Consider the following 15,066-nt stretch of genomic DNA (forward strand, 5'->3'; position numbering starts at 1 on the left):
TCCTGTTTTCAAGCAGTTGGTGGTTTTGTCGTAGAGCAACTTAAGCATCATTGTGAAATAGCCATTTGTTTTATAGCCCTGTTTAACTGTATTGTGTGGTCTGATGTTCAAAGTTGTCTTTATACCTAGGCCAACTTCTAATAATAAAATGCTTTGTACTTTCAAATGGTTGGTCAAAGTGTTCAAACTGGAAATTATAAAATTCTGTTATTTATTTAAAATGTTGCAGATGAAATTCAAAATAAATGTATTAAAGCATGAAATATTAGAAGTGGCAAGTATAATCAGCCTGTCTCTGGTAACTGGTCATTAGTTTATGCCATTTTCTCAAATTTTATACACAGGTGTTCTATGGTGATCCATAGTTTTTGATACAAATCTGCGCTGTTTAATAATCTAGTTTGCATAATAAGCTACATTTGACTTAATATTAAAAAAAATGCCATATACATGTCATATATAATTTAAGGTTCTCCTCAAGATGTGATAAGCGCATAGAATTAAAGTTAAGATTATGAGTGAAATTGTCATCGATTGTACCGGTATTACAATCATGTATTTTCTCTTCAGGTCTTTGTTGGATGAGTTAGAAAACACTGACAATGATCCCATACAAGTAGCTGAATATTTCGTCAAAAAGGTAAGTTATATATCTATACGTTATTTGAAGCAGTATGTAATTTTATCCAAGCAAATCCTAATTTTTATTACCCAATATTAAAGGACATTTACATACATGTACCAAGTGTGATAACAAATCTTCATATACTCCAAAGATTACAGTTAATAATTGTCTTGTCGTCTCAGTTTTGTGAGTTTACTTGTCAAATTTTGTATGGTAATCTGAATGTCCTTTGTCCCTTGAATGCCCCTCAGCGGCAATCATTGCAGCAACCTGGCACAAAAATCCTGGGCAAATTATTTTTTTTGTGTGTGAGTTGAGTTGTACCATTTCTTTTTTCAGGACAAAGTGTTCAAGTCATTGTATTGTTCGTATTGTACAAGTTATCCTACTTCCATTGCGGTGCTTACAGAATTATCAAAAATTAAAGAAGTGATGGATTTCTTGGAAGAAAGACAATCAGCTTTGCACCATTCACTGCCATTGGGTTCTTATTTGTTGAAACCTGTACAGAGAATACTGCGATATAGACTTCTTTTTCAGGTCAGATATTCTCAGTAACCTTTTCAATAACTTGTTTCAGTGTCACCCTTCAATATTTATCTTAAGTTTCTGTTTTTGTTGGGGCAGACAAAAAAACAAAATTTTATAGTATGTGGTACAAAGGGAAGTAGGCATTAAGTTAATTGTCCCAACATGGAATCATAATTATAACATGAGCCTCTGGATTTCCCTATGCCTCATTCTGACAGGATGCACATATTTATCAGGTCAATGCCCTGCTATATAGAATTATTATAAATAAATAATATCAATATTTACAGAAAGTTTATCACAAATTTGGCCGATGTTTTATCATGAAAAGTAATAAAATTATTTGCTTTTTAAGTTTTATCTGATGAGCATAGTAGGTCACATACTCGTAATTTGGACCAGAATATTATAAAAATAGTAATACATGTATTAAAGATTTGTGCCTTGCATGCCTCAGCATACATCTCTAGGATTAGCAAATGAATTGGAGGAATAAATACAATGTGACAAAGGAATACAGCTAATTGAATATTTAAATCAACAACTTTTAATAATGATAACCTACAGAAAAATTTATAGCTATTTGAATTAAATAATTTACATATGTGATATGACAAATTTATATTTTATAAAGTTGTTTACTGCATTTATCTTGTATTTTAAATTCAGAGTATCCATCAACATTACAACAAGAAGGCTGATGGGTTTCATATTGTAGAGAAAGCATTAGATACTATGACAGAAGTAGCTGAGTATATTAATGATATGAAGAGGAAACATGAAGCTGCTGTACATGTACAGGAAATACAGAGTGTTTTACATGGATGGGGTGTAAGTACTCAATTAACCTTACCATACAAGTCCCATCACTTTGTTATTTACACTAAAAATAATATTAATTGTATAAACATTGGGTTTGATATTAGTCATCTGCTACTACTGTAACCTTGAAGAAGGTTAATGTTAAGTGTATGTTAGGTATAAGGTCATGTGTTCTGTTTGACTACAACTAATCCTCATCCAATGTCAATTGATCCATGATAACATATTTGCACATTTTAGAGGTTGTCTCCATTAGGCTAAACATCAGTCAGACTTGAAGCCCATGCAAATACCTTGACAAATAGCAATGAACTTACAACCTCTTTTAAATTTTGTTATTATTGGATAGTGCAACAACTTCTTAGAATGTCTTTTACTTGTCCTTTCATCTTTATTATTAATAAATAGTTATTTATAATATTACATTCACTTTCTGTTCATGTTGAGTCGTATATTTGATTCATTATAGAAGTGTATAACTGGAATGTCCTCACAACCAAATTGTTTGTGAATATCATATTCCCAATTAGTAATGTGTTACATTTGTTTTTTGAAAAATGATAAATTTGGATGTTTGTTTTATTTCAGGGTACGTTGACATCATATGGTGAATTAGTACTAGAGGTAAGCATGTCCAGTGCTGTAGGTGAAATACATGCAGTCAATGGCATCATGATTATAATTATCATAATCACAGATTAATAAAAATAACTATTAGCCTTGGAAATACAGTCAATGAAACAGCTGGTTACTTCACTGATTGGAAGTAATATCCTGCAATATAAACCTCTGAAAACATTGAAATCATAACAAATAAGTGAAATAACACCAGTGTATGTTTGATATATTCTCATACTTTGCATTGTGTTTGTGTAGAGGGGAGGACAATTATGACAAGAAACTCTTTCGTGGTTTCACTTGTACAATACATGACTATATAATACATTACCGTATACCTGAAATTGTATTATTGAAATTATTTTTTATAGGATACTTTTCACATGGTTGGTGCTAGGGCTGGAAGGTATTTGTATTTGTTTGAAAAAGCACTTTTAATTGGTAAAAGACGAGAAGATGGATTGATCAGTGTGAAGGCTGATATTTTGGTAAGTCATAGTGTATCATGTTAGTTGAAGTATACATCCAGCATATGATTGGAACATCTTGATGACAATTTACCGGTACTGATACATTGCTTCTCATACCTTATCATACGTGTCTAATCCAATGTATATCAGTCTGATATGGTTGACTTGTAATAACCACTATTTCTGAATTCTGAGTACCTTGAATACAAACATGTGTGTTTTTGGAACGTATTCACTGTGTTTCTTGCACTGCATCATGAGAAAAGGTCAATATTTGCTTGACACAATCGAAAAACTGATTGACGTTCTTCTGAGTGTGTTTTGATCATGTATCAACTTGGTTGTCCAAAATATGTTGAAATACTTAAGTTTACAGGTTGCAAATGGATAGAAAAATAAATGGGCATGATCTGAACTTGGTCCCATTTCTGAGCTGTCACATTATAAAACAGTATATAATTACTGTTTATTTGAGAAAATATTTCCCATTTTGGATTCTTGGTCTAGTTGAGGATACATCTAGTAACTAAGAACTGCATTTCATAACATAAATGGTTTGTTTTGGAGTGTAATATATTGGTCAACCAATATTCTATAATTTTGATGAGTTGATGTGTTCCAGTGACGAGTAAAAAATAGACAACATAAGTTTGAATAAAGATTACAAATTTAACATGAAAAAGATGTTGAAAACTGCATTTGTATAAATTTTATTCAATTAAAATACTCAACATCTGAATGAATGTCATAACTCCACAACTCTTATGTTGAATTGAGTGTTCATTGCATTTTATTTTGCAATTCTGCACAAAACATTGTGCGCTATGTGTGGTTTGTACTGTAGAACACAAAACACCCCCCCCCCCCCCAGGAAGTTTGAAAGTTCAAATAGAGGTTTTTGAGGTACTGAGAATTATGTTAGTCTGTGCACCTCGGTTTCTTTGGCTGAGGTTTGTGTGCTTAAAGTTTATATGCCATGTAATTCTCTAATGAAGTAGAAGAAACATGTGTTTTGTAAGAAATGTGCTTTTGTTTATAGAATCTTGTTATCTTTGTTTTCTTCCAGTGTTCAAATATGGTTCTACAAGAGATGGTTTTAAAAGATAATCTTTGGTTTGGTATCTATCCGTTTGATAATAATAAAGTTCAGTACATTATTCAGGTAATATTATAGTGAACCTCAGAACAGTTCTATTTTAGTAACTTTCTTTGAATTTAATTATATTTGTAAATTTTGTACATTCCACCACTTATTGACATGAATTGATTATTTGAAATAAATAAATATGGAGAGAGGGTCTCTCTTCCAAGTCTTCTAACTAATTGTCAATGTGTATTGAAACATAAGTGAAACAATCCCATGTCAAATTTAACTGTCATTACTATGTTACATTTAAAATGTTGTTTCTATAGTCACGATGCATGGAGCAGAAAAGACGATGGACACATCAATTGAAAAGATTGATAATAGAAAACCATCCATCAGTAGTTCCAATGCATGCTAAACAAGTTATATTAGACCAGGACAGGGATAAACGTAAGTTGTTGCCACAAAATAAGGATGGTTTTTATTCTGTGATCATGTTTACAGAAGTAACAGTTTGTTTATATTTTCGTGGTATTGACTGGGGTATCTGTATCCTGCCTAGGAATATAGCTCAGTCTATATTTAATAATTACCAATGACTACTATTATTAGCTACCACTTTCTATATATTATATTTATCAGTTGTAGCAGCTCTCTATTGAGAATATACATGTACCACATTCACATTGTTATCCATAATTTGGTTGTTACTCTCTCTGTATTGTCTTCATGTAGACTTTGTGGTATCCTCATAATAGCTGTATATTTATTGTCAGTATATTAAATGAGATTATCATCCATATTACATAGCTTTTTAAAAAAACAAAAAATCACTGATGAAGTAATTTCATAAAGGTATGTGCAATGTCCTAGCGCCCCCATATGGTCACTTTGAAAAATCTTTTTTTTTATTCTATTATTTGGAAGTCAACTAGGCACAATTTTATCGTGAGTGTAACCTTGGCTAGGATTATGTACATTACCGGTACTTTCAAATTTTCAAGAACAAGTTGAGATATGTTAATGCTTTTTTTTACATAAGAAAGTTCTGCTAATGCATTGTTATATGTTGTAGATTATGGATCAGATGATAGTCTTGACCTTCTCGATAGAAGAGATCATCACATCAAATATAAAGATGAAAGGAAAAGTAAAAGACATTCGAAGAAATCAGATCCCAATATTAGAAAGATCAGAAGAGGTTCCACACAACTCAAAGGTGCACATCCATGTATATTGAAATTTGAACTAATTATTTGTATGTAGCAGGAGAGAGGGTTGTTTGAATGAACTACAGTGGGTTCTTGATTGCTTGTTGTCACATTGCTTGGCTTTTACTCAATAGGTCAATTTCTGACGAGCTTTTGAAATGTTGCTACAGTTGGGTGATTATATTTATGGGTTTTCAAATTGGGAAAAATATGTTATCCTTGCATTTATATATATCTGATTAGGAAATGTATTCATTTTGCTATATTTGAAACGTATGTATTCTCAAATATGTATGTGCAGCTATGAATATTTGCACATGTAATATACTTTGAGTCCACTGATATATTTTTCTTCTGCTTCAATATAAAATAGCTTGTTCATTTCAAAGCTTGTTCTTTTTTGTTCAGCAGCAGTATAAAAATTTAAATTTTGTGCACAAAAACAAATTCTATTGTTTGCTTGCTTTAACTTCAGTTTTTACCCCTGTATACATTCACATTGCGTTCTATACATATATATGTACATTGGTGTTCTAAAACTTTCATACTGTCATATCTTATTAACATTCATTCGGTCTTGTTTCCATGCTGCATTAGCGGGTGGAAAAACAATTTTGCATGGTGAGTTACAGCTTGCATCTTGGCTACCATGATGTATATCATAGCAATGTAACGGCAATAATGCATGTTTATTTGGTTTTGTGCAAGAAACTGGCTACAACCAAATAACCATTTTCCCATGGAATTTACCTTTATGCCCAAGTGTTCCACCTCTGTGTATGAAGTATTAACAATTGCTCTCAAAAGTAAGAACAGGATTTCACGGTTTAAATATTCAGCATGTATTTGTAACAAATACAATTTTACTTACTTATTAAATGTTGTGATATTGCATCGCTAGGTTTAGATACTTTCTTGTCCACTAATAGAACCTGTTTTTAATATGAATGAATGAATTAACTAACTAATTTCCTTTCATGTGCTTGCCTTTTTTGGCCATCCCAATAGCCATGGATATAACACTTGGTGAGTAATGCAACATGAAATCCCAACTCATGTACAGTGCATGATATTTTCACATAGTAGTAGTCTTGACATAATTCATAGTATGACAAAGGTTATGAATAATATGTGAATTTAAGGTAGCGAGACTATTATTTGTGTTGAAAATTACGATTTTCACATTTATTTATTAATTGGTGAAATGCACTATAAACTTTCATGTGATAAAGTCAACATAACATAGAATGTCATGTAAGTTGGTTAAAATGTAGATTTTCTGAAGGGAAGCAAGGCAGCCTCAGTAGTGTTTTCCAAAATCAACAACACAGGTTTAATCTGTGTGCCTATAAGTTTCAAAGATAAACTCAAGACAAAGCAATGTTAGGATGTGTTATCAGTAGCTATCTGACACACAATTAGTGTTTCCATACATTTGAGTGGTTTGTCTCCGCCCCTATTTGTTTCACAGATTAGTCATTTGCATATGAATGTGTCAGACACAAGGTCACACAGCCACTGAAAAAAATCATTGATTTTGGTGTTTTAATATGCCGAATTTATCCAATTATAGCTATCCCATTCCTTTATTTTTTTGGTTTCCAATAGCCTTACACATTTGGATGTCCCTACACATGTTAAAACAAACCTTGATGGGAAAACAAATTGATTGTGCCGATAAACAAGCTTGAAAGTCTTTGCTGTTACTTCATGGACGTTTTCTAGAAGTTTATGTTTTTCAAAATACTGTAAAGGGGGTAATTATTCACTGGGTTTTAATTTAGCTTATTTCGCTGACTGGAGAAATGCGCTAAATTAAAACACAGTGAATATGTAAAATTTAGCCTAGAACACATTATCTAAATGACGAAACCGTGAATTTAAAACCCACTAAATATGCCTGAAATGGTAAATCAGTGAAATTTAAACCCAGTGAAAATTAGTCATTTTACAGTACAAGGTCTTTAACAAAAAATAACGTATACTTATTATCGTCGGATTAACACCAAATTGTCACAGCTTTAAGGTGACAGTGAGAGGAACTTGAATGTGTCCAGACAAACTATTTCATCGATTATTTACCAACGAGTCGTGGTTTGAGTTGGAGGCAATGCGACTAAAACAGTAATTGAAATTCAGCACACTATTTTTTAAAACGCGTTGCTTGAATAAAACTGACCAGACACATTCAATTTACCAGACAAGTGAAAAAAATACTTCTTATCGCCAGCATAAATGCGTAATTATTTTTTTTACAGAAAAAGTAATTTTTCACCTTTGGTTGAGTAACGCGTCGTAGAATGCAGATACGGGCATGCAAAATACACTTGTGAAAAGCTTGAAGTCTGGCGATTCTAAAAATATATACTTTCCCAGGTCTATTTGTAGTCATTTAGTCACAATTAGAAGATGAAAACAAGTATGCAAATAATAGTCCCGCTACCTTAATCAATTAAAAATAACACAACTCGTAATAATGTTTGTTATTGCTGTAATTTAATTGTACCTTATATAATGTCTCCTAACTCAAAGCATACACACTGTGTTATTGATCATTAGCTGTTCTATTTGACAATAGTGGAATTGTGACATTCACTAACAAATACTATATTTACTCTTTTTTGTGTGTCTACTAAAAAAGGGCATTTGAGCCAAACATATTTGTTTTGAATTTATTTTTACTCAAAATAAAATCTAGCAAAAATTTCTATATTTTACATTTAAATCATCAAAAATATAGCCAAAATGTCTTCATTCCAGCTAAAAAAGTTAATTTTCAAAAAGAGAATTTACGTAAGTGCATGCACTTCTAATAGAGTAAATAAGGTATCTGTAGGTGTTTCCTCTTATTTAAATGTTCATATTATGTTCTTTGTGTAAGAAAGTTGACATTGATGAGGAATTTTACATTGTTAAAGATGTATGTTAATACTCATTTAAGCATTACATGATATCATATTTTTATTAAGCTTGTTTTTCCCACCAGTTTCTTCTGTTGCTCATTATCTTAAATTAGATCATCTTTTATTATTATATTATTTATATTTATAAAACTTTATGCTATATTTGTATAGGAATGAAGAAACCAGAGATCATCAGTCCCAGAAGTGTAAGTATTATGTATAATGTAGCACTTTAACACCAAATAAAAAACTAGTTGTTAGATTATAACACGCTCTGGCTGCTGATACCATTCACAGCCACACCCCCTTCTATTTCATGAGGCCTAATGTATTTATATGGTTTGAATGAGTTCTTGTTTGAAGATTAAAACCGTCATTATTATTGTTATTGACAGAGCATGAGACAGTCACATCATTCTGGTCATAGCAGTAGTGATGCTAAAGATACACAGAGTGAAAGTGATTCACCAAATAAAAGAAAGACAACATCACCTCCTCAAAGCAAAGAAAAAGTAAGTACACTACTATTTGTATTGCTTTTTAAACTCTTCACTTAATAAGACTTGAATAATGACTTTGAATTGTAATTATCATCTTTGACCTAAGCAATGTCAAAATTGATGTTGAAATGTTATGATTTGTGTGTAAAAAGTTTTTTTTATAAAAATAATCCAGTGTTACATATTATAGAGATTAATTTTATGAAGGTTTTTAAACTTATAAATTGTATTTATTTCAGAAAATTGTAGAGAAGGTAGAGGCACAAGTAGAAAAGAATATAACAAAAGAAGAAGCAGTTAAGAAATCTGGTAGCTTAACAAGAAGTGACAGTGTTAAGAGCAGAAGTCTTGATTGTTTGTCATCTTCAGAAGAAAGAACACATGCAACTATTGTAAAGAAAAAGCATCTGGGTATGTGACACACATGTCTAGAAAGTTCTAAAGCTTCTCACTAAATTGTCAAATTTTTTTTATGCTTCCCTTGTTTTGTGTTTGACTTCATAAAAAAATGAAATGATAATCAAAATACAGTTTAGAAAATAAACATTTGAAGTGTGTAACTCTAATTACTAAACTTGCTGTACTTGAAGTCTCATCAAAGGAAAGGAGTAAGTTGATGTAAAACTACTTTTGGCTGTGTACTTCTGTAAACCACTTTAATTTATGCGAGTCTGTGAAAATCATTAATTTTTGTAGCAGTGAAAATTTTTCTTCAATACTATTACGATACGAGTCACGTGTAATTTTATCTACATGAATGCCATAAAATTTTCAAATTATTTCTAGTAACGATTTGCAATATTTGTTGTCCTGCAGCAGTGTGATCTCTACATTTTTTGTCTTTAAAAACAATTCTGGGTCTTTATCTTTTCAGGTGGTGATGATGCAAGTCCAAGAGCACAGAGACTGAGTAAAAAGCTGGAGACTACTGCAGAAATTAATCCAAGAGACAGCGTGGGTTGGAGTGAAGATGTACTGGCTGTATTTGATAAGTTCAAGAAGGAAGAACCTGTGTCAGACACAACAGCTAACACGTGTGTGGAAGATACAATGGGGAACACTGAGAAAAACACAGCAGTGAGCAACAGTAAGATTTCAGAAGAGTTCAAGCCAGAAATGAAAGATACGAGAAAACTTCAGAGGAGTGTTACTGATTCTGACATGCAGTATAGGGAGTATGGGACAGAAGAAAGCAGTTTAGAGAATAAAGAAAAAAATAGTGAACATGCCATTATTTATGAAGAAGATGTTTCCAACAAAAATCTAAATGAAGAAGAAAAGGAGACAACTCCCCTAGCGAAAGACAACATTGGTGATAGTAATACTGATTCTGTAGCAGCAGTAACTGTGGAGGGTGATACACTGAGAAAAGATACAGAAAAAATACGTCCAAAGGAAGAAGCTGCAAGAGTTGTGGAAGCCTACACTGTTCCAAGGAGGAAAGCTGCCAATAGTATGGGTGTACCTAGTCACTATCGTAGTAGTACATCTGTGTTAGAGCAACACAGTCTTACAAATGCTATCTTTAGAATGAAAAGATCAGATAAGATTAAACAATTTATTGCAGAAAGAAAAGACAGTAAAGATAGTAAAAATGAGGAGGATATCTGGGTGAAAAGGACAGATGCAGCAACTACAAGTATAGAATCATCTAACACATCACTTGTTGAAGCACCACAGCTCAGTGCACCTTCATCTCCTGTGAATGAAAGTATAGGCAAAAAAACTGTTATAGATGCAGACTTACCAACACCCTCACCACCTGCAAAGGAAACACTGCTTAGTATTGAGGAACCACAGACAACTTTGTTACTCAGTGAAGTACATAGTAAAATGTACTGTAGTAGTGATGACATACGAGCAACATCGTCAGTAACAAAAATACCAATATCAAGGTCATTAAGTGATGGCACTGACCCCCAAAATCTAGCTACAGAAACTGAACCGAGTGTACCTTTAACACCAGAAGCAGTTGAAATAGTGGATGACTTAAAGAAATACATGGAAGCAAACTCAAAACATTCTAATAAAAGTATTCCGGCATTTCCTGCTGCAGGCAGCAGTCCTACTGTCAATAGTACTGATAGCACATCAACAGAAAGTCTGTCTGGTAGTATTAAACATATGCTTCACAATTTTGGTTTACGCATAACTGGACAAAAAACACCAAGCTCCAGCCCAGTTCAAAGTCCTAATCCAAGCCCTAGATCTAGTCAGTATTTGGAGAATTCCTCTTCAGATGAAACAAAATCATCATCATCTGCCAAAGAGACTCCACCTGAAACTCCAGAAAGAGAGAAAAAGTCACCAATGAATGTATACTCATTTGCACGATCTTACAGTCGGAAATTCAAGAACAAGGCTAGCAAGCAGTTTGTAAAAAAACGTAGTACATCTGATAGCACTCCAAACATTACAAATACTTATGAAAAACAACTTGTTGATTTGCTTGGAGGAGATAATGCTCCTGGTGGAACTACTATTGGGGCAAGGTATGCTAGGCAAGGAGGTTCACTAAACTACAATTTACGACATGTTTACTCTGAGTCATTGAATACTGTTGCAATTGATTCAGGGTCAGTATTATATGCTGCTTCGATAGCTGATATAGTTAGTGGAAATAACGCTGAGGATGATAACTCAACTAGAAAAAAAACTGTACAAGACAATATAAAAGCTTTTGAAGAATTGTCTAAATCGTTGTCAGTATCACCAATTCCAGCAATTAAGACTTGGCGCTGTGCATCAGCTATGTTCATGCGACAAGAGAGTGAACCAGATATTGAACCTTTATTTAAATCAATTGAAGAACGCAGGAAAGAGTTAGAATCATCTACTTCCATGACTGTACTTAAAAAGAGACCAATGTCAGAGTTGGTCAGTGATCCGAGTGATGGGTCATCAATATGTAGTTCTGAAAGTGAAACGCATATCAGCAATACAGGATCTCCTCTGCATTCTTCATCTTTACATCAAATAAAAGAAGAACTTAAAGGATCCATTAGTCTTTCCAGGAAATCTAGCAGTACAGACAATGATGATTTGATGCCAGTCATGATGAAATCAATTAAAGACAGATTTCGAGAACTACAAAATTCCATGGCAAAACCAATCCCGAAAAGAAATCCAAAAGAAGAGATTGAAGCTGAACGACTTGCTGCTTCAGTTGATAATGAAAGCAGCCAAAATGATAATAATTACATGGTTCATCAAGTTCAATGCACAGATTCTACAACATCATGTACACCATGTTCATCAGATGCACATAAATTAGATTCAATAGATTCATCAACATCATTTGTATCATGTCAGGCTGACACTTACCAAGTTGATACAGTGGATTCAAATCTATCATTTGTATCATGTTCTTCAGAAGTACCTGATGCTGTCAGTTCATTAAACAATTGCTTTGACTCTATGATTCCTCATCCAAACATAGATGACAGTGAAAGTGATTCAGGAAACAATTCAGAGTATGAGACTCCCCATGGATCGCTAGAAAATTTCTCTGATATTTTAAGTACATTAGATCAGCTGGATGATCTGCCTGTGGATTATGAGGATAGCATTGAAGATGAGTCAACGCTGGAAGCTGACATCACCGATGAATTATCTAAGACACCTTCACCTGATTTATTTTTCTCTTCTGTTGCTGGCAACACAGTGAAAACTGAATATGGTGATGAAAATAGTGTGGCACCAGAGAAATTACACATTAGTTAACTTAATACAATAAAACTGTATTTAAAATTCATTCTTTTTCTGTGCATGTATTCAATTTTTCATGTACTCAGATTGGTATTTGTCAATGTTCATAACATGGTGGGGTAGGGTCTACTCAAATGACACGTCCTATTTACAAGGTAAATGGAATATGCAAGTATATGTAATACCACATTGGTATTAATTGGTTATCAATAATATGCTGTCTATTTGCTAGTTTCAATCATTGTATGGTCATAAGTGGTATTGATAAACAGTATTCCGAGATAACAGTGATGTGATTAAATACTGTAAAATACTTTATTTTCGCTTAGAATTTGATTTTGCTATTTTCATTGAAGGGATGATTCAGTGAAAATAAAATCCAGCTAATATAACTTTTCTTCCTATATTTTACATTTAACTTGACAAAAATCAGTGAAAAATAAATTCCATACAAAACACCCAAAGAGTTTTTTCAGCGAAAATTAATTCCAGCTAAAATAAAGCATTTTACATTATTGAACTTTGACCCTGTTTTTGATATTTTCATATAGCAGGTCTTGATTACCAAGTGTGTGTCTTTATTGTACGTGGACCAAAAAGATAAGTGTTGTGGTCTCAATTATTGTTTCAACGATTAGGTCTGGGAAACAGAATTTAAGGTTAACACAATTCCTGAGTGACTTCTGAATTGAAAGTATCTTTGTAAAGTCTGATCCATGTATGCTTTCAACTGTAGTCCGTGTTTAAGGGGGGCAGTGTTGTCAAAGATGAAGATTTAAATTTGAAGGCTGGTATGTGTTTCTTTATCCAGGAGAAAATATATTTACATTTTGTTCCATTTCAAATACTACAGTCATTGTTTACTTCCATGCAATTCTCTTAATATGTAACTACTGTATTTAACTTAAAATTGTTGACTCTTTAATAATGTGGCTTAATGGGCATAACAATCACAGCATTATATTCAGAGGATTACATGGATGGAGGGAGGTAGGATGAATCCAAATGCTTTGATATGTGTCATTAGATTCAGGTTGCGCAGCCGATGGAATTAGTGATAAAGTACTATAAGAGGTAATATTCACTGGGCCTAAATTTCAATATTTTGTTGTTATACTTGGGTTTACAATTCAGTTTTGTCAATGTGGTCAATTCTAACCCATATTCCCTTAGATTTTTCAAATTTAATCCCAGTGAACATTTGAACCTTCTACAGTATGTCATTCTACACTAATAGAGTTTGAAAAATCCATATTGGTGGTCATTGTGTCAGATATCTTTACACAGTTAGCATTGCCATTAGAATGAGAAATAATTTATTTGAATCTTATTAAAAGAAATATTTAATAGCACATTGTGTAAATGAAAGCATCTGAAATTAAATACAAGTCTTCATGAATTTTAGTATCCCACAGCTGCCATTGGTCATTTTTTTTTTTTAATCTTGCTTCTAAATGGGTGTAATTTTAATTGTAAATAATTTTAAGTATAAAAGCATCTATTTTGATAAAATGCGTTATCAATTTTACAAAAACTGCTTAAGTTTTCACACAAATATAAATTTGTATTGTAACTTGGATATTGAATTTAAAATTAATCATGTGCATACAGATTCCAGTTTTAGTTGCAAACAATCATATTTGTGATAATTGTGTTTCTCTGATTGATTTCACTCTTATTCCACTTGGTTCTGCTGCATATTTTGCTAGCAATAAAATAATTTTAAATATAAAGAAATATTTTCAAACATTGTAAATAAATAAAGTTGCAATTTGATTTTCATTTTTTTTGTAAAAGTAAATAAACTACACTATTTACATTATGTCATCAGTCAGATGGAATTTAAACTTAATTTCTTGTTTAATCCTGTTCATTTTAATATTCTTGTTGCCAAATTGGCCTTTTAATGGAAAGAATAAAATTGACATTATCAACTATTTGACAAATTATTGTGTTAAGTATATTTTAATAATATTGATACATCAATCCAATTCTAGTTTTCTTGTCCGGACAATAGCCAATTCAATAAACTGAAAAAAAAATTGTAATGTTGAGGAAAAGTCCTATTTTTTTTACGCCCATTAAATATGATTTTTATTCCGATCACTACTGCTTAATAAAAAATTGAAGTCTCCACAAATAATGACTTAAATGGTCATGTTGATACCAGTGTTGAAGCGCTCCAGAAGCATTTTGACTCTCTACTACACCAACAGAACAATGCCGGTAGTGTAAGTGTTTCAGGATGCTTACCACAACAAGTACCCGAGTCATCTTCTCTAAGTTTGCACATTTTTAGTCCCTGTTTGGACGAAGTCCTAAAACGGGGACTTATAATTCGGTCTCCGTCCGTGCGTCCGTCCGGAGTCATATCTCAGAATCCCTTGGACCGATTCCGTTCATTCTTTGCATGTGCCTAGTACTTTATGTGGGACATATGCACATGCAGTGGTTTAGCGATTTGATTCAAAATGGCCGACTGGCAGCCATCTTGTTTTTTCAAAATGTTGTATTTTGGACATGCTTTGTCAGTTTTCACTCAAACTTGGTACATACATGTTAGGATACATGTCCATGATGATTTATTTCAC

The 15,066-nt window shown here is 32.6% G+C and overlaps 1 protein-coding gene across 5 annotated transcripts in view; it reads left to right on the forward strand.

Moving 5' to 3' along the window:
* LOC102806727 (uncharacterized) overlaps positions 1–14,421 on the forward strand; it is a 42,494-nt gene extending 28,073 nt beyond the window's left edge. For 3 of the 5 annotated variants that reach the window (XM_085490409.1, XM_085490418.1, XM_085508694.1), the window contains 14 exons: positions 571–640; positions 965–1,165; positions 1,826–1,987; positions 2,567–2,602; positions 2,968–3,084; positions 4,133–4,228; positions 4,480–4,603; positions 5,229–5,372; positions 5,962–5,985; positions 6,373–6,390; positions 8,439–8,473; positions 8,663–8,779; positions 9,007–9,178; positions 9,642–14,421. In XM_085490409.1, the coding sequence (XP_085346535.1) occupies positions 571–640; positions 965–1,165; positions 1,826–1,987; positions 2,567–2,602; positions 2,968–3,084; positions 4,133–4,228; positions 4,480–4,603; positions 5,229–5,372; positions 5,962–5,985; positions 6,373–6,390; positions 8,439–8,473; positions 8,663–8,779; positions 9,007–9,178; positions 9,642–12,490 (4,165 nt within the window). In that variant the 3' untranslated portion in view covers positions 12,491–14,421. The remainder of the gene's footprint in view (positions 1–570; positions 641–964; positions 1,166–1,825; positions 1,988–2,566; positions 2,603–2,967; positions 3,085–4,132; positions 4,229–4,479; positions 4,604–5,228; positions 5,373–5,961; positions 5,986–6,372; positions 6,391–8,438; positions 8,474–8,662; positions 8,780–9,006; positions 9,179–9,641) is intronic. The other 2 variants (XM_085490399.1, XM_085490422.1) reach the window with 2 other exon arrangements.
* Positions 14,422–15,066: the final 645 nt, after the last annotated feature.

This window comes from Saccoglossus kowalevskii, chromosome 2, assembly GCF_978046115.1.
Source record: "Saccoglossus kowalevskii chromosome 2, keSacKowa6.1, whole genome shotgun sequence".
Classification (NCBI taxonomy): domain Eukaryota; kingdom Metazoa; phylum Hemichordata; class Enteropneusta; family Harrimaniidae; genus Saccoglossus; species Saccoglossus kowalevskii.